The sequence below is a fragment of the Perca fluviatilis genome, chromosome 22 (genome assembly GCF_010015445.1).
Source record: "Perca fluviatilis chromosome 22, GENO_Pfluv_1.0, whole genome shotgun sequence".
NCBI classification, from domain to species: Eukaryota; Metazoa; Chordata; class Actinopteri; order Perciformes; family Percidae; genus Perca; species Perca fluviatilis.
This window is the reverse complement of record NC_053133.1, coordinates 18,278,897-18,301,509: the sequence shown is the minus strand read 5'-3', so window position 1 is coordinate 18,301,509 and position 22,613 is coordinate 18,278,897. Positions and strand designations below refer to the sequence as shown.

The window sequence follows — 22,613 nt, the reverse complement described above, 5'->3', positions numbered from 1 at the left end:
TTGCATTGGCAGCGGCTGTTTTCACACCTCTACAGATTTTGTTTTGGTGGTACAGGCAATAATACAGTGTTAACCTTTGTAATATATAAATTATTATACATTTCCTTATTTCTCACAGTAGGACCCTGGCTCTACAAGCCACGCTGCGTGTGTCCTTGTGTGTGTGTGTGTGTGTGTGTGTGTGTGTGTGTGTGTGTGTGTGTGTGTGTGTGTGTGTGTGTGTGTGTGTGTGTGTGTGTGTGTGTGTGTGTGTGTGTGTGCGCGTTGCGTGCGCGTGCGCGCGTGTGTGTGTGTGCGTGTGTGTGTTTAGGTTGTCACTAATCCCCCTTAAAAATATACATACCCTTGCCGTGCACCCATCTGAAAGAGAAAGAAAGTATAGAAGGAAGAAAGAAAGAAAATACAATGAATTATGGATACGTTTTAACAGGGATATTGCTCCCTGGCATCCTCACTGTTTTTCATTTCTTTCCTCCTCCTTCTCTCCCCCTGTCTCTCTTTCTCTCTGTGTCCTCTGCCTCCTCTTAAATCGATACGGGCTGGCCGTCATGGGTCAGTGACCTGTATGCATCAGGCTGGACTGCAACAGAGAGTGCTGTGTCTCCCAGGGCTCTCTGTGGAGGTGATAACTCGTTCCTATCTCAAACCACTCTTAAAGGCTTTCAATTTAACTTCAATATCCACCTAAGATTGACTTGGGATGACACAAAAGAAAGGAAAATATATATGATAATTTTTTTCCAGAAAGAAAGTGAGCATGCCTAAATACCTGCTATGTCTTTGCATAGATTGAAAGGGCTGTACATCTGGCCTATACACTATACATTGTGGATTATGTTGTTTAAAGTCTTCCCTACAAAGATTTATTTTAATTGACCCTTCCCTGCTTAGATAGCCTACTGTTATATGCCTGTCAAGCTTGTTCTTGCACAGTAGCATCACATAATACAGATACAATAGCAACAGTGGCATTTTCAAAACAATGAGCCCTTGGTTGCAGACAAAGGTAGACAATAGCAGGCTTCTCAGCCAGTTTGAAATAACTGTCGTTAGCAGATTTTGTCAGCTGTAGCTAGCTCGCTTGTTAAGCTAATGTTAGCTTCATGAGTTGGTTGAAAACGGCACCTCCAGCTGACTTCTTTTGTTGGACTTTTTTATTGTTTCCAGCTCACTCGTTTTACAATGTGAACTCTGGAAAGGGTCTTGAATAGGCACTTGGTGGATATATACATGATAGCATGCTAAAAGACTCAAGCTTAAATTATATGTTCCTAGCAAACCATGTTTAGCTGCTTAGCTTACTTCGGCATCTCGTCTTGGATATACCAGACAGATGTTAGATTTATGCTTCACTGTTTGTATTTTCAAACGGTGTGTTTTTACTTTTATCTTACAGGAGTAAAAAGGCTTTTATAATGAGAACTAACACATTTGTTAGGTAGCATCCAAACAGTGGAGAAATACTACGGGGCTTTTTCTAAACAACCTGTAACTGCACACAATGTAGAATGAAATGCTCAGCCAGGCATCTTGGTTTTTACTGCTTATGTTAGAACAGACAAACATACTGTTTAATTAATTCCTCTTGTATTTTTGGTTTTGGAGAGGGTTGAAAAAAGAACCTAACTAACTAACCAAACGCTTTACTGATTATCTCTCTTACTACAGCCCCATGTACACGGTTTCAACATGCAGAGAAATCCTACAATAAGCGTGACAAAAAATCTGCGTAAAACCAGAAACAAAGTGGCTATACATTATAAGTGGCCTGATATCTTTCTTGAGAATATAAGCAATTCTAAACTGCAGTTTATGTGCATCACAACGGTTTGTGTGTGTCTAGCCACAGGCTTCCTTACACTCCAAGTCCAATTACCTGTGTTAAGGCCACATCTGAGATGGGGGATTACGGCATATTATTCTCACACAAACAACAGTCTTTCTGCCCACCAACCTGCAGGCAGCCAGACACTGGCAACCAAGAAAGGTGTGAGAGGTGTTACATTAGCACCTGGATGTGCGAATAGCAGAGAAGTGACCTTTTGCCGTTGACTGATACACTACCTGGAAAACTTGTTCACCTCCTGTGGATTCTTCCTCTGTCCTCAACTCTTCTCGATTTCTTTCCGCCCCTGCATCTCTTTTTTTTTTTGTCTTTCTTTGTCTGTTTTTTTTCCCGTGTCTTAAACCGAGCTTTCATTTCTTACTCCATTTTCTCTGCTGTATCTATTGAAGTGCTCTCAACAGAACCATAGCCTGTCTCAATTTCTCTCTCAGTTTTTGACAGTTGATACTTTTACCAAAGGTTAGTCAAGATGTCGCCTCTGTCTCTTGACTTGGTGTCGCCACTTGAAATTTTCTTGTGATGCAAAATACTCCTCAAGGCACCCCAGAAATGCCCTGAAAATACTTCCCACGCACAAAAACACCTATACTAACAGTAACAATTCTCTAGACATAATGTCACATCCGTCTGTTTTATTTGTTTCATGTAGCAGCTTTCCATGCCTGTACAAATCACTGTGCCTGAACATTCGTGAGACACACAATTTCCTTTAAGTCACCTGCCAGGGGCTCTAATTAGACAGATAAGCAGTGCAACTGAAATCAGCTCTTCCTGGTAATCAGCCCCACGGAGCCCAGACAGACGGCTAAATGAGGAGGAGATGAGCCATGCAGCCCAACAGGTGTCCTTAAAAAGACAGGGAGGTGTGCTTATACAGTGTTGTCTTTCCCCCTCTCCTAACTACTTGAGCTCAACCTCAGAAGAGTTTGGAACATATAGAGAGATTCTGCAGTTATTTACAATATGAATGCTGAAAAAAGCAGTGTATCGGCGCTTCTGTGGTGTGTAGATTTAGTCATCATGCTGTGACTCTGAATCGCTGCCTCACTTTTAAAAGGAATTGTGTGAGAAACTCTGCAGTAAGATGATTGATTCAGAGGAGGGGGATGGGTGATCTACAATCGCAAACACACTACTCAAACTGTGTATTTCAATTTTTGAATTGCATCCCATCCGGAATACTTTTTTTTTCTCTTTGCAGTTGCAGCTGCTCTGCTTTAGACATATAATAATGATGATTATATTTTGTCCTGAAGCAAAATAGTATTAAAAAAGAGCCCAGTGACACATCAGGCAGGCTGAATACAAAATGATATCCGAACTAATAAAATCTCCAAAGGGAAATGTCATATTTGTCATTTTGACACCTGCGTGAGACTGCTGTGTTACACTTTCATTTTACACCCACCACTCCCAGCTGTACACAGGAAGGCACCACGGCGAGATTAACACTGAGATCTGAGGAGCAGCCAGGATGCTTCAGAGATACAGAGAGAGGAAGGCAGATGGAATGGAGCTCTACGTTACTTTATCCACTCTCCGAGGAAAGATGTCCACCTCAATGTAGACGTGGTTCAAGGGATTGACTTAGAGGCCGCTGACAGGAAATGGGTTCGCTTTGACATTATCCTCCTCTAACTGAAAGCATCTTGAATACCTCAGTTAAAAAAGAGCTTCAGAAATGTAATTTAAAATACTCAGGCAGTGCATTAGTTGGAGCTGGAAGGCTAAAATTGTTTGAAAATAGACAAAACAAGCTTTGTAATCAGTGCTTTCAAGTATATTTTGATACAGTTGTTTTGATGAGTTTAGCAGCTCAGCACATTGTTGGTCTTTTTCAGGATCTATTTTGGATTGCTTTAGAAAATGGTGTGATCCTTTACTGAGTCATACAGTCCTTCATCTTGAAATAAAAATTACGGAAAATTTGTTATTTCAAATGGAGCTGAAACGATTAGTCCATTAATTGTTAAAAATGAATAAGCTACTATTTACTATTCAATATTTATTAATTGTTTAAGTCATAATTCAAGCTCCCTGGTCCCAGCTTCTCAGTTGCGACATTCTTTGTCTTAAGTAATAGTAAAGTGAATAGCTTCAGGTTTTGGATTGATAGTCGGAAAAAATGGGCATTTTGAAGACATTAGTGTTTTTGAAAGCAGTTAAGTGATTCATTGATGCATGAAGAATACAATTGACAGATTAATTGACGATGAAAATAATTGATAGTTGCAGGCCTAATTTCAAATTTCAACACATTCATGACAGTTGTGGCAGAGTGTATGTAAATGTAGTTTTTCCCAATTTATGACCACAACAGACATCTTTGATTAGCAGTGAGGCACTGTTGAGATAGAGGGCCAGATTTACTAACACTGGCGCAGTTTGCGCTGCGTCTGTTTATGCGAGTTCGGTAATAGCGCACGCTATGCTTCCACATTTTGCGTAGTATTTATCAACCCTGACACCCATCAGGCAATCAGCGTCTTTTTCCGCCCACTATACCGTAAATTGCGCTGTAGCAAAGCGCTACTGGTGCTATGATATGGCTGGGTGCAGACTGCGATATTCCAACAGCTGATGCTATGACTGTTTGAAATGATCCTGATGCCGATACATTTGTAATATAGCGAGGAGTTTAACAACTGCTGGAATGGGGGAGATTCAATTTCATCTTTGATTTCTTCCAGTAACTCTAATATTGCATGGCTGCTTGATCTGTAACGCTAAATGATGTTGTGTTCACTGAAAGTGTAATTCTTGTGTTAACGATATTTTCAGCCTCGCCTATGTCTTTGTCTTGCTCAGATTACTGTTGCCATTTCACCAGCGGCATAAAGGTCTACGAGGAAACTCGACTGCAGCTGGTTTAGACCTGCTTTTAAGAGGCGGAGAATTTCCCCCGCAGAATAGAGACGCGCTCTTACTGACAGTCTTTGTAAATACCACAGAATATATAATTCGGCGCATTTTTTGTCGCTTCCCTATCCTTACTTTTGGGTGGAACTCCCACTTTCCCAACCCCCCCGAACGCATATTGAAAGCGGCAACACTTTTTCTCGCTCATGTGGCAGACAATCTGCGATTTTACCCAAGTGCGCCCCGTTTGTAAATAGCCCGCATCAGTTACGTCCGTCTTTGCGACCAATTAGCGCCTGGAAACAGGCGCAAACGGCTTGATAAATCTAGCCCAGAGTCTTTAAACAATGTAGAGATACAGACATGAATCCAACTGTGGAAGTTGTGATCATACAGTATACACCTACTTCTTTTCAGACAACATCACAGTCAAAAGTATACTAAAATAATGAGACATGAATTATACCTCAAGAAATAGAGACATTAAATCTTCACAAACAAATGAAATATGTTAGCTCATATTTTAGCCAAGAAATCAGATTTAATCTGGTTAAAACAGTTAAACTAACTGTATTTATCCGCAATATTTTTCTGTTTTTTGGAACATACATAAAATCTGTTTTGATTTCAAGGCTATTGAAATTTGTGGGCATTATATTTGTAGCAATTTAAGAATGATAAATATTTTTGTATATTCATTAAAATGCTGTTTCTTCTCAGCCTACACAAGTGCACTACTTCTTGGATTGTTCTTGGATTAGTATGTTACATTTGGTAACTCGTATTGGCCCTGGGTCTTATCGATATATATAACCGTAATTCTTAGAATTACCCAAGAGTTTGGGAATTTTAGGTTGTATGAAATGTTACCCATCAGCAAACCTCGGTCTCTTGCTTTGGTTAAACAGCTGCACATCATGTTATGGTGGATTCATCATGGTAACAATTTAATGTTTCATGGTGGTAATTGTCTTCGGTCACAAATCTGTGTCCTTGGGCCGAACATATGCTTTGGTAAACATACTACATGTGTAAATGTTTTCGGTTATCTATAGATTGTTTGATGATTGATCCTGTTTTCAGATCAAATCCACTCGATTATCGTCAGAGCCCAGCCACCCCCTGCTTACTTCACCCCGCCTCTCATCTTCTCCCTCATATTCCTGATTTGAGTGATGGCGTTTGTGATTCCTAATGACAGTCGGAACAAATCTACGGTAATGAGGTCACATTGGGCTCTTTTTTTTCTTTCTCTGAAATCACCCTTCACAGCTCCGTACAATCAAACTGTCCCTTAGACTCTTAGACTGGGTCCTGGATCCGAGCTCCAGTGTGAAACAGATCAATTCCTTCCTCTAAGACCTCCCTGCAGCCAAAATGGACACCCTGTCCTTCTCAGCATGTCTGTTGTTTTTTTTCCAATGTCCACGACTTCTTATCTCTTGACTCACTGGAGCTCATATCCTGGCCTCATGTTAATGCTGCCTGCTATGTTTCCAAACTCTGCCTTATGACAACTTTAGCATATTTATTGATTTATTTAGGTTTTCCAGTGTGTGTATTTGCAGACTTCTTAGCAGTCTCATCCGTGATAATGCATTTATCTACAACAGAAGAGGTATATGTGCATGCTTGCATGAGCACTCACATCCACGTAATGATGTGTGTTTCTCCTGGCTTGAGCAGGATGTCTGCACCAACACATCATTACGATTCGTTCGAGCCTTTAGCTTTTGGAGAGCGAATTGTGGATGAAAAGCACAACCACGCGTATGCAGCTCTGTGTGTGTGTGTGTGTGTGTGTGTGTGTGTGTGTGTGTGTGTGTGTGTGTGTGTGGTGTGTGTGTGCGTGTGTGTGTGCGTGTGTGTGTGCGTGTGCGTGTGCGCGAGCGTGCATGTGCGTTTGCGTGTGGTGTGTCTATGAATATGTACAGTATGTGTACTTGTGGGTGTGCAGTGCGCCCTCCTGTGCATCAGTGTGCATACTCAGTATTTGTGTGCTCAGTGATGTGGTTAGTAATGTGTGGAGACCTGCAGGAGACTGTCCATGGAGAGAGCCTGCAGGATAATTGCTGCCACAGTGACAGGTAGGGCTGCCTCTGTCAAAGTTCCCTCAGTGGGGAAGCAGTGGAAGAGTGTGTGTGTGTGTGTAGCCATCGTCATCCCTTCCTCCAATAAGCACTTCCCCAGTAGGCTCCCTTCAGACGGTGGCAGACTTCCAGATGTTTTCATCTTGTATCACACACACACATCCAGGGAAACAAATTAAGCATCTTTTACAGAGACCATCAATCTTAAATTATTTGAATAAACATTATTTGAATGATTTTACCTAAGGAAAGGAAAGAGAGAATGTTTTTCATGTAGCTTTAGAGTATCATGTAGTATCTCTCATGGAGTACATTTCAGTTGCAGTGTGCTATATACTGGAGAAGACTCTGGATGTGGATGCATAAAGATTTGTTGAAGTTTCCCTGAAGGCTGCAGTAAATGTTTTTTTTTATGCAATGTCTTATGGACAGTAAAGCTGCCAGCTTGCAAAAGGTCACCCAAAGACCCAGCAGCATGCCTCTGCAGCATGCTGGACTTCTGATGACCATGATTATTTCAGATGTGCATTGTTCACCTCATCACTCACTATAATCTTCAAACCTATCTGTTCTTTGTGAGCGATTGTCAGATGTGATTTACGTCGCATATGTCACACATCTGCAGATTGTCATCTCTGAAAGGGAGCGTAAACGGTGTAAACGTGTCCCGGTGAGAACGCACAGTGACATCCGTGGAGTTTCTCCCACATCTGGAGGTGCCTGCAATCCAAGTCATTTGCCGGTGCTGCTTCTGTTCCCCCGATGTCCTGCAGTCCGTGAAGAATTGGTGTCAGCGCCTATCAAAGGCAAAATGCCTATTCTACACAGAGTGTCAGAGCAGCCACAATCTATTAATCAAGCAGGCGGCAAAGAAACAGACATTATGTGCATGTGGCGTTGTTCGTGTGTTATGGACAGTCAGAGACTCATCCAGGTGTATCATTCAGCCATATTTGAAAGGGGCCTCTAATAAGGTAGTATGCAATTATAAATGTGTCATGTGGGTTGTGTTTGAAAGAGGAAGGGGCCTGTAATGTGTTTGATATCAAAGGCCGCAACAGGGTCTGCAACAGACACAAGGCGCATGCTGATTGCACGACCACAGCCATTACAGGAGCTGAAACCAGACTCATCTCCTATCCTCTTTTTCTACTGTGTTTTTTTCTTTTAATATGGTCTATAATGTGTCAACCAGACACATCTAAAAGAAAACATTTTGCTTTTGTGATCTCCAGTCTTTAGCAGAAGAGAGTTCAATGTATTCTGTTAGATAGCGAAGGTTTGTGGTGTGTTAATTTAGGCTGAATAACAGCAGTTGGTTTGTTTGGGAGCACTGTTGGCTTATCCACAGGAAACGATCAATCAGGGTGAATAAACAGTGAGCCAGCCAGACCCCCTGCTGGTAACAGCATTGGCTCTACCATGTGACAGACATGGTGGTACATGATTGGACATTAGAGCCTAATGAGTCATGTCTACCATCATATTGGGTATACTAAGAGAGAGTGAAGATGGTTTGTTTTCTATTCAGTTAAATTATTTAGGGATTAACTTTAACGGTTATATTAAATTATGTCTAATTATTTTAGAGTTCTAGATTATCATTATTATAAGCTGCCATTATTAAATAATGAGTGGTAGAGAGCCGTAAAGATGTTGCAAGATATATTAATCAGTGCTGAAATGATTAGACGATTGATATGTAATTAATCTTTCAAGTTATTTCTTAACCAAACATTCACTGATTCCACCTTCTTAATGTTCAGATTTGCTACTCTGTTTTGTCTAATTGAGGATTGAATTTGGACTGCAACAAACAGTTGTTTTCATTGTTGATTAATCTGCCAATTATTATCTTAATTAATCGATTAATTGGTTGGTTTATAAAGTGTCACATTTTCCCAAAACCCAAGTGGACATATTCAAATTGCTTGTTTTATCCGAACGACAGTCCAAAACCTAAAATATTGAGTTTACTATTGAAGAAGACTAAGAAAACCAACAAATATTTACCTTTTAGAAGCTGGGATGAACTAATCAAGTAATCGGCCAATCAGTTCAGCTCTAAATCATGGGCTCTATGAAATTTTGATGGCTATTCTTTGACTATTATGTATATAAAAGTAAAAACTGAACAATTTATCAAGTTATCGATCAAATAACAAAATAGCTTTTGATTTTTATTTAGTTGTTGATGGTTTAAACGTATCCTGATTATATATTGGCACATAATGATGTCATTAGAAGGAGGCATTGAATGTTAATGTATCTATTGCTTTTTTTGAACCTTTGCCCCCTTTTATTCTCTTCCGTCTTAGCATCACCTTGTTCCTCTGTTTCATTTGTAGGTAGGTGCAGGTCCTTTGATTTGGTGTCTTGATTTATATAAGCCAAGGAGCAGAATAACAATTGATACGCATGAAAAAGAAGAGACAGAGGGTCTGTATGTGTGTGTGTGTGTGTGTGCTCAGTTATATATTACGTTATTCACGTGAGCTCTGATGTTTTATTGTATCCTTACAGTAAAAAATCAGAGCTCATGTAAAAGTCATTTCATATTAGTGTGTTCGTGTTTATTGTAGAATATCCTCTCTGTATACTGGTAGTGAAAAAAACAGTGAACAAATAAGCCTTATAAAAGCAACAACAATATCTGTGAACTGATTTACATTTTGATAAGCATCAGCGTGTGGACGTCAAATGTACATGTTATATATCATACATGTAACAAGTATGCTGCTGATCGGAAGTCAGCGCTGTGGTTCTTCATACTCCGAAGTATGAAGGGATATTATTGTTTTTGTTTCCCGCCTAGGATTTTGACTGAAAAATGGGTTGCTGTGCATCTTATCTGTCAGGGGGATCAGGTGCATCTCCCTCTCTTTCCCTCTTTCTCTCTACCCCCTCACCCTTCTCCTCCTCTCTCCACTCTGATAGGTAGAGACAGCCATCATATGTGCAAGGGGAAAGTGATGGGCGGAATGGCAGCTTTAATATCAGAGCGATTGCCTGCTGATAAGGCTAACGGCTGTGGAGAGGCGTGAGTGTCAGCCCTCCGCAATAAACACTTTCATTTTGTTTGGTTGGAGTGACAGATGGAAAGATGGAAGTGGTGAATAGACGACCTGAGGAGCAGGAAAGGGAGGGGGGGATATAGATGGAATGGATGTGGATGTTATTCAATATTAACAGATCAATCAGAGGGTGGTGAAATATGCATTTTGTCAACTATATACCCCTATTTGGCCAAAGAGGCAACATTACGACAGCGCTGGCTGCTGTGCCGTGTTGAAATACAAAATACTTACAGCCTACAGTAGGTGATTTGTCTCCCGATGCTGAATTTATATTGCTTCTAACAATAACAACCCTGTCGTATATCTGAAAAATGAATATATATATTCATGACTTTAAGCTCTGATGGCTTCATGATAATCATTTCTGAATTGCTATTAGAATCTATGATGAGGAGTGCACAATTGCTTCAGTTTGCAGCATATGGCGGAGAAAAGCAACATTTTAATCAAATTATATCTTGCCACGATATAATTTGTATTGAGCGCATATGCTACAGAGCAATTTAAAGGTCACAAAAAAATCAAGCTTAATTGGTGCTTATGTGTGTATGTGTTTTATTTTTTATTTTTAGTCATTAGTGTGTGTGTCTCAAGGAATTGATGATTAATGGCCTTTTTTTCTTTTTTCTTCCTTTTTCCTCTTCTTCAAGTTCTTGATGAGTTTTTTTTTAAGTATTCTTTAGTTACTTCTGTTCACCTGGCTGAATTTCCTGATCCTAAGCAGAAACACTCAGTGCATTTCTAATATTTGATAACACAAGAGTAATTTTAAAAATGAAAAATGTTCTTTGGCCACAGGCACAGTTCCAGCTGAAATCCTTCAATGGTATTTCATACATTGGTAATAAATGTGCTATACATATAGCAGCATTGCATGTGAATGCACTTACTTTAAACTAGGGATGAACGATCCAACTTTTTTAGTCCAATACCGATAATTATATTAATACCAATAATTTTTTTTCTAGGTTTAGTGTCTTGTCTGACAGTACTATTGTAAGCAGAAATTATGATTCTAGTACTAGTGAAACCCCTAGAGAAGTGACTCCCTTTAAAAAGAAATCTAGGTTTTTGCCTTCTTCTAATCTAAATGCCACCATTGTTACTTTTAGTCAGTTAGTTGAGCAAGATATGGCCAAAATAAGTGCGCTTTGTCCCTCTAAAAATAAAAACCTGACAAAAAGCGAATTGGATGCACTACGCTCTTTGGAATCTAGACAGGACATTATTATTCGCCCTGCCGACAAGGGGGGCGCAATTGTTGTTATGGGTTTAAAGAATTATGATTGTGGTATATTCAAATTGCTAAATGATGAAAAACACTATCAGCCTCTTCTATGTAACCCTACCTCCAGCACAAAAAATATGATCGATGAATTTATTGATATATCTCACAAAAAAGGCTGGATAATCGATAAAGAAAAGGCTTTTCTATTGAGTGACCACCCCCGATGTCCAGTATTTTATGGTCTCCCCAAAATCCACAAACGTCTTGATGATCCTCCTTTGCGCCCTATTGTATCTGGCATAGGGAGCCTTACTGAGCCTATCTCACAATTTGTTGATTTTTTTCTTAGAAAATATGTTCACAGTTTACCATCGTATTTGGGGGATACAACTGATGTTTTGAATTTGATTAATGACTGGAATTGTGAAAGTAATGATGTCCTTGTGTCTTTGGATGTGCAAAGTCTTTATACATGTATACCCCATCACATTGGCCTACTCGCCATGTCGCATTACCTGGCTAAACGTCCCATTGATGTTCTGCCTCCACTAGAATTTCTTCTTAATCTTGTTGAGATCATTCTATCGAATAATTTCTTCAAATATTCTGGCAAATTTTACCTACAACTACAAGGGACTGCTATGGGAAGTACTTTTGCACCCTCTTATGCTTGTTTGGTGATGGGTCTATGGGAAGAAAAATATATACATAATATCATAAATAATCTTTTTCATTCCAAAATATCACTGTGGCGTAGATACATAGACGATGTTCTCTTAATATGGAAGGGTACCCCTAGTGAGCTAAATCAATTTTTTATCTATGTAAATTCATCCACTGATTATTTGTCCTTTACTATGGAATGTGATAACCAGTCCATTGATTTTTTAGATCTCACCATCTTTAAGGACGTTAATAATATTCTACAGTCTACCATTTACCGTAAACCCCTTAGTAGGAATACCCTTTTACGAGCCGATAGCAACCACCTCATCTGGTCCGTAATATACCAGTGGGTCAGTTTTTGCGAGTCAGAAGAAATTGTAGTACCTTAGCTGATTTTATGTCCAAAGCAGCTCTAAGGGCACCGTTTTGAACAACGAGGTTATGATAAATCTGACATTACAAAAGCATGGGACAGGGCTCAAAGTTCAGATCGCGCCTTACTTTTGAAGAAAAAACCTAAGTTACAAATAACACCCAATGTATTCTTTTCGACCAGCTATACTCCAGAAGCAGGAAGAATGAAAAATGTTATTCGCAAGCACTGGCATGTCCTTAAGAGTGACCCGACACTGAAAGACAATGCCTAATCCGCTTAGGTTCATATTTAGGCGCCCGGTAATATTCGTGACCGACTGGTCCACTCAGACATGTCTAATCCACCTCAGACTACTTGGCTTTCAAACCCACCCCTTGGTTTTTATAAATGTGGTAATTGCGCGCAATGCTCGAATTCGACCAATACGAAGGAATTTTCACATCCCCGCACTGGCAAGAAATATTCTATCTCTTCATTTATTAATTGTAACAGTACACATGTTGTGTTCCTTCTAAAATGCCCTTGTGGACTGGCGTATATATGTCAAACTAAACGTCAGCTCAAATTAAGGATATCTGAACACAAGACAGCTATTCGGACCCAGAACATAACTTATGCCATGGCGAGGCATTACAAGCAGGCTAATCATGGCTCCCCTGCATCACTGAGGTTCTGGGGAATTGAGAAAACCACACCCCCACCCAGGGGTGGTGATATTATCAATAAACTCCTATGCAGGGAAGCCTTTTGGATACATACACTTGGCTCTTTAGAACCTCTAGGCTTAAATGAAGAATTAAATTTGACTTGCTTTCTCTAATGACAAAGTGTGTTATAGTATAGTATTTAGATAAATATACTTTTAGTCCCCATTGCCCTGTGAACATCTTTGTATAAAAACTTTTAAAATTTTTACATTTGTATATTTTTGTTTGTATATATTCATCTTTGGTTTGGTTATGGGCATTTGCCCTTTAACGACTGATTACTGAGTGTAACCCCTTGGTTGAGATGGGTGTAACTTTAGATTGTCACTGCCCCTTTTGAGCACAATCACACCTGTTGATGATCCTTATTAAGGGGTCCATTGCCCATTTTCTCCAAGGACTCTGATGAAGATGTAACTATGCATCGAAACATTAGTCACTGTTATGCACCTTAAGAAATAAAATCATCAAGTAGAAGACATCCGTGTTGCACCGGCAATTTTTTGCTACCGATAATTGGGCTTTGGGGATCGGCCAATACCGACTACTGATCCAATACAAATCTTCAATTAATATGGTGTACTGTATGCCTCACTGTGGAAGTGACTGGGATTTTATGTGTAAGACAAAAATAATAAACAATAATAATAAAGAATTTAATTGAAGAGCTGAGAAGTTGGAGGCAGACTCTTCATCCAAAGCTCACTCTGGCTGCTCTCTCTTGTTCCATTGATTGAAAATTATCTGCTGACAAAATATGCATGAAATGACTGTTATCTTGTTTTGTAGATGAATTTTTGAACACTAACCTTTTGAAGAACACATTGTGTTTTTTTGTGGCTGCTTCACAATAAAAGCCACCCAGTCTTAGTTCAGTGCGAAGAAGCAGCTGTAGGAAATGTTCAGCTTGCATTAGCAGTAACAGCTCTGGCAGTGTAATGAAAGTGAACAGTAATCCTCACTGGCTGATATCAATGAGATCAAATTAAAAAAAGGAAACACTGAATTACATGCTGCATTGTTTCCTGTGGCTCCCTCGTGTGCAGGTAGGCAAACTGAATCCAGTGCATTAATGGCGGACTCTAACCATGAAAACTACTTTACAATGATACTACTATATAGAGAGACGATTACAGAATGTAAATTCATTTTATGGCTTAAAAGATAATGACCATCAATAGTATGAAAAATGGGTTTTTATTTCATGAAAATCTTTAACATGATTCAACACCCACCTTCTCTTACACAGTGATTGCTATTTTACTAATAGAGGTCCATTCAATTATATTGTTTTTAATTGAACATGGGCAAGGTCCAATTGTATTGTACACAAGTGACACTGTAGGCCAGCTTTAGACATTGATTCACCAAATAGTAATAATCCACATACACTGAATTTGTATTGAATGGTCCCAGGTATTCAGGCAATTCTCTATTTTATTTTTTCTCCAATAAATCTGTTGCAAGCGTATGTAATTTCAGTTGAAAGCACATGAAAATGGAGCACATTCAAAAGTACATGAAAAAGCCTTTTGTCTTTAGTGTGCTTTTGTTGCCCGCTGAACATCGGATGATATGGCTCAATATGACTCGGAAACCGAAAAGATTAAATGAGCAGCAGGGATCAGATCTTGATATTAGAGATCAGACTAGATAGACTCAGACAATGCCTATTAAAAATGGCTGGAGGAGCCTCTCTAAAATGAGACCTGACATCTCTTTTCCACAGTCTGTCAGGAGTATTTGGTGGCTAATTTGAAGCTCACAAAATCTATGTGAGTGTATGTGAGAAAGAGAGAAAGAGTGTGAGCTCCAGTGGGAGGTTAATATAAGGGGTGACCAAAAAGAGATGCTGTAGGCTGTTATCTGTACAGTCAGTGACAGAACAAGCAGTCTATTGGCTGGATTCTCACTGCATCCCAGATCCATCCGGTTACCAACTAATGAGCCCGGCAAGTTCATTGTATTTACATTTAAAGTGGCTGTTGTGGGACTCTCCTTTCCCTCAGGTTGATTGGAGAGTCCTTAACTTTGATTCACAAGTAAATACTGACCTTCAGGCTTCTTTGGTTTCACTATAAGACGGCTAATGTCAGCTTGTCAGTCAAAACCTGAGATGCAACCGCTGTGACGTGCATGTGTGTTGACTCCAGGCTAATCTTTCGTAGTTTGACTCATGATGTGTTGCAACCCCAGAGGGGTCCTCATTAGGACCAAAACGTTGTGTGACCTTTTAGCGGCTTCACCTCCCCCCACCACCTACGCCCTCACCCAGCTGGGCCCAATTACCTTGCTCATTACCCCCCTCCTAATTAGCACCAGAACCAGGTATTGTAGCTATCTATGGAGAGGCAATATGTCTGTGACTACATACATGGGGGGGCACATGAAATGAAATTGAGTTGAGAAATGCCAGTTGAAGACTTTCCTCCTCTCAGTAACGGCAGGAGATTTTCTCCTTCCTCTTCCTCTGTCTACTTCTTTTATGTGGCACTCTAATTTAGACGTGTATGTATATTTGACCTTTCCAGCTCTCTTGCCTCCTCTTTTATCCTCCTTTTAGCCATCATTCAGAAACCCCTGGCTGACACCTAAAATATAAGATGTCCCCTTCGCTGCCATGTTGATGAGATGATAGGATGATCAATGTTTGCAGGATCCTTAATAACCAGAAAGAGAAAAAGGGGAGAGAGGAAGAGCGAGGGAGATGGATGATTATCCTAAAAGTAGCGTGCTTAATTAGATGGAATGCTGCATACATTGTGGACTGAGTGGAATCATTGGGATAGATTAAAATACTAATTAAACAGGCCTTTGCCGAATTTGGAGTATGAGGTGGGGTTCAGCTCTTCAGGGTCATTTGCATAGCCTTCATCTGGGGAAATGGGATTTAAAGGACCTGCTCTCTTTCTCTTCCTCTCTTTAACTCTCACTTTTTTTCCTTTCCCCCATTACCAATTACATTCACATGCTAACAAACTCATTTAAAATTATGCTCCATTTTTTTCCATTGCACTCTATAATTTGGCATAATCTATTAAGGCCCCTTTGATTTTGTTTTTCAATATAAATGTCTCCATCAAAGTGCGGAAGGGGCGTTAAGCACAGGAGGGTAAGAAAACGTCGGTGAAATGTGTGATCTTGAACGATGGATATTTAACATTGCCTCACTTTGGTTTGATTTACATGAGAATATCTTTTGTGAACAAAGCTTTGGAAATAGCATGCTATATTTGATTAGATCAATAGATCTGAGGATGAAATTCGGTTGGTGTATTAATTACTGCAAAAACAAAGGCAGCAGCTTAAGTTATTGTGTGCCGCGAATCTACAAGTACTTCATCTGCTTTTTGGTAATCTTCAACGGTCAATTTTATTGGTAAACCTTTTTTAGCATTTTATATTTTTAACCATGGCTATATGGATGGAAATGTCGGTCTGTCCACCACTTTGGTCCAGACTGAGATATCTAGAGATAATGAGATAATGAATATAATGAGATAACTATTGGATGTATTGTCATGAAATTTTGTACAGACATTAATGGATGAACCCAATGATTTTTATTCCTTGACTTTTCCTCTCATGACACCAAGGTTTTCTGTGAAATGTCTCAACAACTATTGGATGCATTGTTATGAAATTTGGTTCAGACCTTCATGTTCCCCTCAGGATGAATTGCAATAACTTTGTTAATCCCTGAACTTTTCATTTAGTGATATCAGCAGGTCACAATTTAAATGTTACCACCACAAAAGCTGAAAAACTAATGATACTACCATTAGCCATAGCTGTTCTTATTGTTTAGTGCTGATTATCAAATGTTAGCATGCTAACATGCAAGATGGCGAAGATTATACCTGTTCATTAATGCTTCTGCATACCTACGGCAGCTACACAGTGAGGCTGTAGGCTACACTGCAGCTGACATGCACCTCCTCAAAACTTTAACTACACATCAGGGCAATGGTTGTTACAGAAATGGCATGTGGGAACTGCAAGAACTGGGATTGGTCAGCAGGAACATTGAAAATGCTAATCTAAAGACTTATTTTCAGTAATGCCCATCTATCAAATTTATCTATGTACCTCCTGCTAATGCGGCCCCAGCTCGCTATCACAGTGAATGAAAACAACATAAATACAGCGTCCACATGGAATAGTTCCATATTATAGAAGCGCGATATGACCTGATCATGTACATATGTCTGGTGTTGCAATGGTGATATCAACGGGTGAAATCCGACAACAAACAACAAACAGTAAATCGAACCTCCCCTTAAGCCCTTATGTCAACCATAAATCCATCTTAAACATCAGCATGTTAGCATTATGAGCATGTCAACATGCTGGCATTAGCATTTAGCTGAAAGGCTCTCTGTGCCTAAGTATAGCCTCACCAAGCCACTAGCATGGCTGTAGACTCTTACCCGCCATAGGCCTACTGCCCACACACCGTATCATTCCTCCACAAGTGCCACCACAGACTCATGTCAGCAGGAGTACTGCTTTCTGTCTTACCCTCAAGATAGTGTTTTTCCCCTTTCTCCTCTTGATGAAGAATTTCTGTGTTTGTGTGTATGTGCAGTGGCTGGTGATTTTCTCTGACCAGTTTGACATCTGACTCATGCTGTTACTGTACATCCATTGCATCATTCTCAGTTTCACTGACCACTTGTTTTGCACTGCTCATACTCAACACCTCCTCTGCTTTTGTCTCCCGTGCAGTCCAACAGAAGCAGCAGCTGGAGAAGGAGACAGGCCTGAAGATAGTGGAGGCCGGAGTTAGTGATGTAAGTCATACTCACTAAAAATATTTGTTGTTCAGCTCTGTGTGTAAAAGAAAGAAGAAAAAAAAAAAGAGTGGGTGTGCTTGTGATTGTGTGCGTCTTCTGTGTTTGGGCTCATGGGATGGGAATAACTCTGTGATTCCAGCTTGTCTTGGCATCCGGATCACACCTGCAGTTAAAGTTGTGCAGCCAAACACTAATCTGCAGCAACAATGAATTCCAAACACACATCCTTTTAAGTACGTTGCTTTGATTATCGTCCCCCGTATTCATTTCCTTTAGGTCACTAAGAGCTGTTGTCACCATGGCAAATAAAACACAACAAGACAAAAGCCTGATGCATTTTGTAAAAACGTAAAGTAAGTGTTGATCATCACAGAAGAGCAACAATAACCAGATTATCTTGAGTGCTGTCACTTTGTCGGGGGCCCTGATGCTCCTGTGACATATTCATTGGAGAGAATTAAGAGAAGAGCAGGAGGACACTCAGGATGATCCAGATGAAAGGAGAGTAAATGTGTATTCATTGAACACTAATAAATATTCATATGTATCAGCGGTAAGGATCTAATCAAGCACCCATTGATGCATCATAGCCCTCCATGCTCGCCTGGTAAATGAGTTTCTCTATGGAAATGAGAGAGACAGCCTTAGACCCCTGAGTTGCCCTGATCATGAGGCACGCTGGGAGCTAAATGGATGTGGCCTGTGCAACGCAGGACAGTTGCCATTGGCAACAACCGTCACACACTGTATAGACAAGATCATTTCCCTGTGTTAGTCCCTTCTATGCTGTCTCCCTTTTGGTGTCACTGCCTTTCTTCGCCCATCTGCCTCCCACTTATATCTTTTTTAGCACCACATTTTCTCTCATCTTATTCCACATTGTGTCTTTATCACGTTCTTCTTAATTATCTCTGAATCACGTTTTTTTTTTTTTTTTTTCTTCACTGTGACTTTTGTCCTGTTCTTTGTCTGCCTCTCTTTGCCTCCTTTTTATTCTTTTATTCCCACTCAGACAGATTCCTGCGCTTAGCCAGCACTGGTATAGGGCTGTGTTTGTCATATTGGGCCTATTTGTAGATAATTAGCTGCAATAATAGCCTCTCTGCAGGAGCCAGGGTGAGGGAGGGTTGGATGGAAAGAGGGAGGGAGGAAAGGAAGAATCTGTCTTCTACCTCATGGGGAGAAAATCTACGGCAGATACTGTTTGTAGAAATGCATGTCAGGGAAGTGCGGCATTTACTGTACTACAAATAAAGAGTTGACAAAGAATAAACCCTGAAAACTCACTCAATGGGCGTTTTATTAGCAACAGCTCTAATGTGGATGTGTGTGTGATCTCACCAGTTTGTATCCAAGTAGTTGAGAGTTGAGGGTAAGTCGGAAAAATAGTAGCTTTTGACAGGAGAGCCTGTGGAGTGGGCTCTTTAAATACATTAGTTTAAAAGGTGTTAAACCAAAAGCCTGCTGTCAGTTAATTGTCCACAGTTATGAGTGAATGCATGGCTGGAGGTTGCAGTACGGGTCTTCTTTAGCCTGCTTATTAGTGGCAAAAATAGAAATATGCGGAGTAAAATTGCTCAGTGGATCCATAAGAGGTATGAAGCTGGAAATTAAGCAAAGCATCTGTACTTTCCACAGACAGTATTCTTTCCACAAGCTTGTATAAAACCATCAATGTGGTTGGTATCATTAAGTCTTATCTCTGACAACCCCCCTCCTCCATTTTTATTTAAGAGGTGACAAATGACAAAACAGCTTAGGAAGATGTCCAGATAGAGCAAACGTCAATAGAGGTAGATGCGGATGAGGATAAGCAAATGTCAAAGTGGGGGGAAGGAGACATCAATCAATAGGCTGAGCGATATCTACTCTGTTATAGATCACAGGGAAGTTGGCTTTCTAAAGTGAAAAGAACAACAGAAAAATACCTACTTAGTTTTTCCCAAATAATGTATGTATGTTTGGGGCATAAGCAATGTATTTTCTGAGTATCATTCTTATTAACAGCTGTTTCCCAAGTGGGAGCTGCACTCTTGTGGAAACCGGAAAGGCAAATGGAGGTCCTCTCACAGCAATTTGTGAGTCCTGTAAATGTGTGAAAACTGCGAGGGGAAAAAAAGAAGTGAAGTGGAAAGAAATGCATGGTTGATGATGTGGCCTCTTTGCAGCTTTAGCAGCAACCGGCTCCACCGGCTGAATTCATACTGCATTGAAACCACACATAAATACATATATCTGTGCTATCATCAGACACTTAGTACTCTATGTGTGGAAATAAGACCTGGCAGATCATACCATACATTGTTTCCTCAACTAGCATCGTTCCTAAACTGCACAAAGCTCTGTGACTGTGCATCCCTCACCGCCTCCTCGTATCTTCTTCCGTGCAGGAGGGGGGTCGGTGAGTCAACCCCTCCATGCTGGAGGCAGCAACCAGGCATTAGGCAAAAAGGGTTGCTTTCGCTGGCAGCAATAGACACAGCATGGCTGGTACCAGTGGGGAGCGTGGAGAGGGAATAAAAGGGAGGCTCAGAAAGATGTTTTTTGAAAAGGAGGGGTCAGATGTTTCTTGCGAGCTTGCTTGCTATGGTTAGTCAGAAAAAGTATTCTACAATCCTATACCGTATGTGAAGCCAAAGGATAGAAATAACAAATCTGAAGCTTGGAAATAGCTTCCTGTGTACTGAAGAAGTGATTTAATGCCCTTAAAATCTTACTTAGTGCTTGTGAATGGATATTTAATCACTAAATATTTTCTGAAGTTAAATATTAAACTAAACTTCAGAAGCTGAGAAAATAAGTAAATAGAGTAAAATATTTATATTATATATAAATATATCTAATATACCTGCTTAATTAGAAATTGGAATGCCTAATGATCTGTAAAACATGTTAAACTGCACATCTGTATAGAACCAATGGTAATTTATTCCCAGATTTCCATTTTCTTCATGCCAATATTTCCAAATACACTGCAACATGGATGCACAAATCTCCAGATTTGGCCTGCCTGCACAGTATGAGATGGTCCCTATGTGATTACGTTGGTAGTTAAATTAATATTCATTGACATTTTGACAGCGTTCTCCTGTTCGAGATAACTCCAGAAAAAACTTGTGAAGAGGCTCTCATTAAGTATAGAATTCCCTGAGCTGTCAACTGATTATTCAACCACTAAATGTAAATCATATATGGCAGGCAAGGAGTCTCTCCACTGTGCACGTGTGTGTACTGGCTACAGTAAATGTGTATTGTATAAATATTTGTGTGTCTACAGTGTCTTTAATGCATACTGTGACTGGTATTTATAGGCCTTAAGTGCTCATGACATGTGTGTGACTGTTTAAGTCATTGGTTTTCCATTTGATCTTACTCTAGTTAAAGGAAGTGGATGCAGGTGAAATAAACATTAGTTTATAATCTTGTCATGTGACAATCTAGAGAAACTGTTGGAGAATGCCATCTTTTTATGGTGGTTGAAAGCTCACGTATTTCTAATGAAAGAACTATGTGCAGAGGCACAGAGGCAAAACTCATCTCAGAGAAAGGTCACATGTAATGATGCCCCCTTACACTGGATTTGAAGGCTTTCTTTCCCATATCCTGTGCCATAATTAATGCAAGAGCACATCTGCTCTGACAGGCTTCCTCAAACAATACAACGGTGCATCAGGTTTCAAGTATGATTCGTCAACAGCAAACCAGTTTATAGTAAGAATGTTTACATCTTTTTATAAACTACTGTCTTTCAAGTCAAGTCAAGTTTATTTCATCCATAAAAATGGAAATTTCAATTTATTTTTGTTAGCCATGCTAGGGGTATGTTTCTAAGGATGGCAATGTCAGTCAGTCAGTCAGTCATCAGTCCACCACTTTGGTCCAGACTGAAATATCTCAACATTTACAGGATGGATTGGCACAACTTTTGGTACAGATGTCCATGGTGGCCAGACGATGTATCCTATCAACTTTGGTGATCCCTTAACTTCTTCTCTAGCCACCAGGGAATCAGTTCTTTGGTTTGTGACTAGTGGTGTAACGGACCATAGTTCCGCGGTCCGTACAGATCAACACTTACGGTTCGGAATAATAGTAATAGAATAGACAGTAAAAAAATAATTTTTTACTGTCGCTGTTACTTAAAGTAGGCTGATAAATCTCTATGGAGGGTTGCTGTGAAAAGATACAGGCAACGCAATTTCAGCTGCAGTTTGTAGTTGAGTTACCCAAGAATAGGGGATTTAAAGCCGGGATTGGGTACCAAACTCCGGTGTAAATATGGCACCGTTGCCTAAACGATCGGTATTCACCGGACGGAATAGCAACGCAGATTTCTGTGCCTCATTTCGGTGCCTCATAAATGCCTGTGGTGCTCTCTGATGCTCCGAAACAGATGTTAGAGGCAACAGAAGCATCCCTGCATGTCACGCTAGTAAACACTAACGTTACACTTGGCAGCAGGTAATGTTAGACTACCATTAGCTAGTAACTGGATTAAACACGGTTAAAAAGCTGACAGCTAAATGGTGTAAAAGTGTGACTGTATTTCACTGTAGAGGATTCCAACAGCGGGACGTACAACCGTCTGCCGCTAAAGACACAAACTAGCACTTGGTCACTGCTGTTGTTGGAAAAACAACATAGACAGGACTAAATGGTGTGTTTACTTGAAACTGGTAAACATCGTGATGCACTCAAAGTTATTGTAAAACACCCTTTTCTCATTTGTTTTTGTCGTTTAACAGCAATTTACTGGTGAAATAAGTTATTATTGTTATAAGTTATTGTCATTACATTTTTAATCATTTAAATTCCCCTGTTTTGTGCTGATCCGAAAATTGATCCGATCTGTGACTGAAAACTATGATCCGAACCGAACCGTAAGTTTTGTGAGCCGTTGCACCCCTATTTGTGATCAAATACCTGTAAAGCTAATGATATTCCCATGATACTCAGCTGTACTTTGAG

At 40.0% G+C, this 22,613-nt stretch overlaps 1 protein-coding gene across 1 annotated transcript in view; it reads left to right on the top strand.

Moving 5' to 3' along the window:
- ptprn2 (protein tyrosine phosphatase receptor type N2) overlaps window positions 1-22,613 on the top strand; it is a 126,533-nt gene that overhangs the window by 56,489 nt on the left and 47,431 nt on the right. The window contains exon 11 of the mRNA XM_039790534.1: window positions 17,578-17,642. Within this exon, the coding sequence (XP_039646468.1) occupies window positions 17,578-17,642 (65 nt within the window). The remainder of the gene's footprint in view (window positions 1-17,577; window positions 17,643-22,613) is intronic.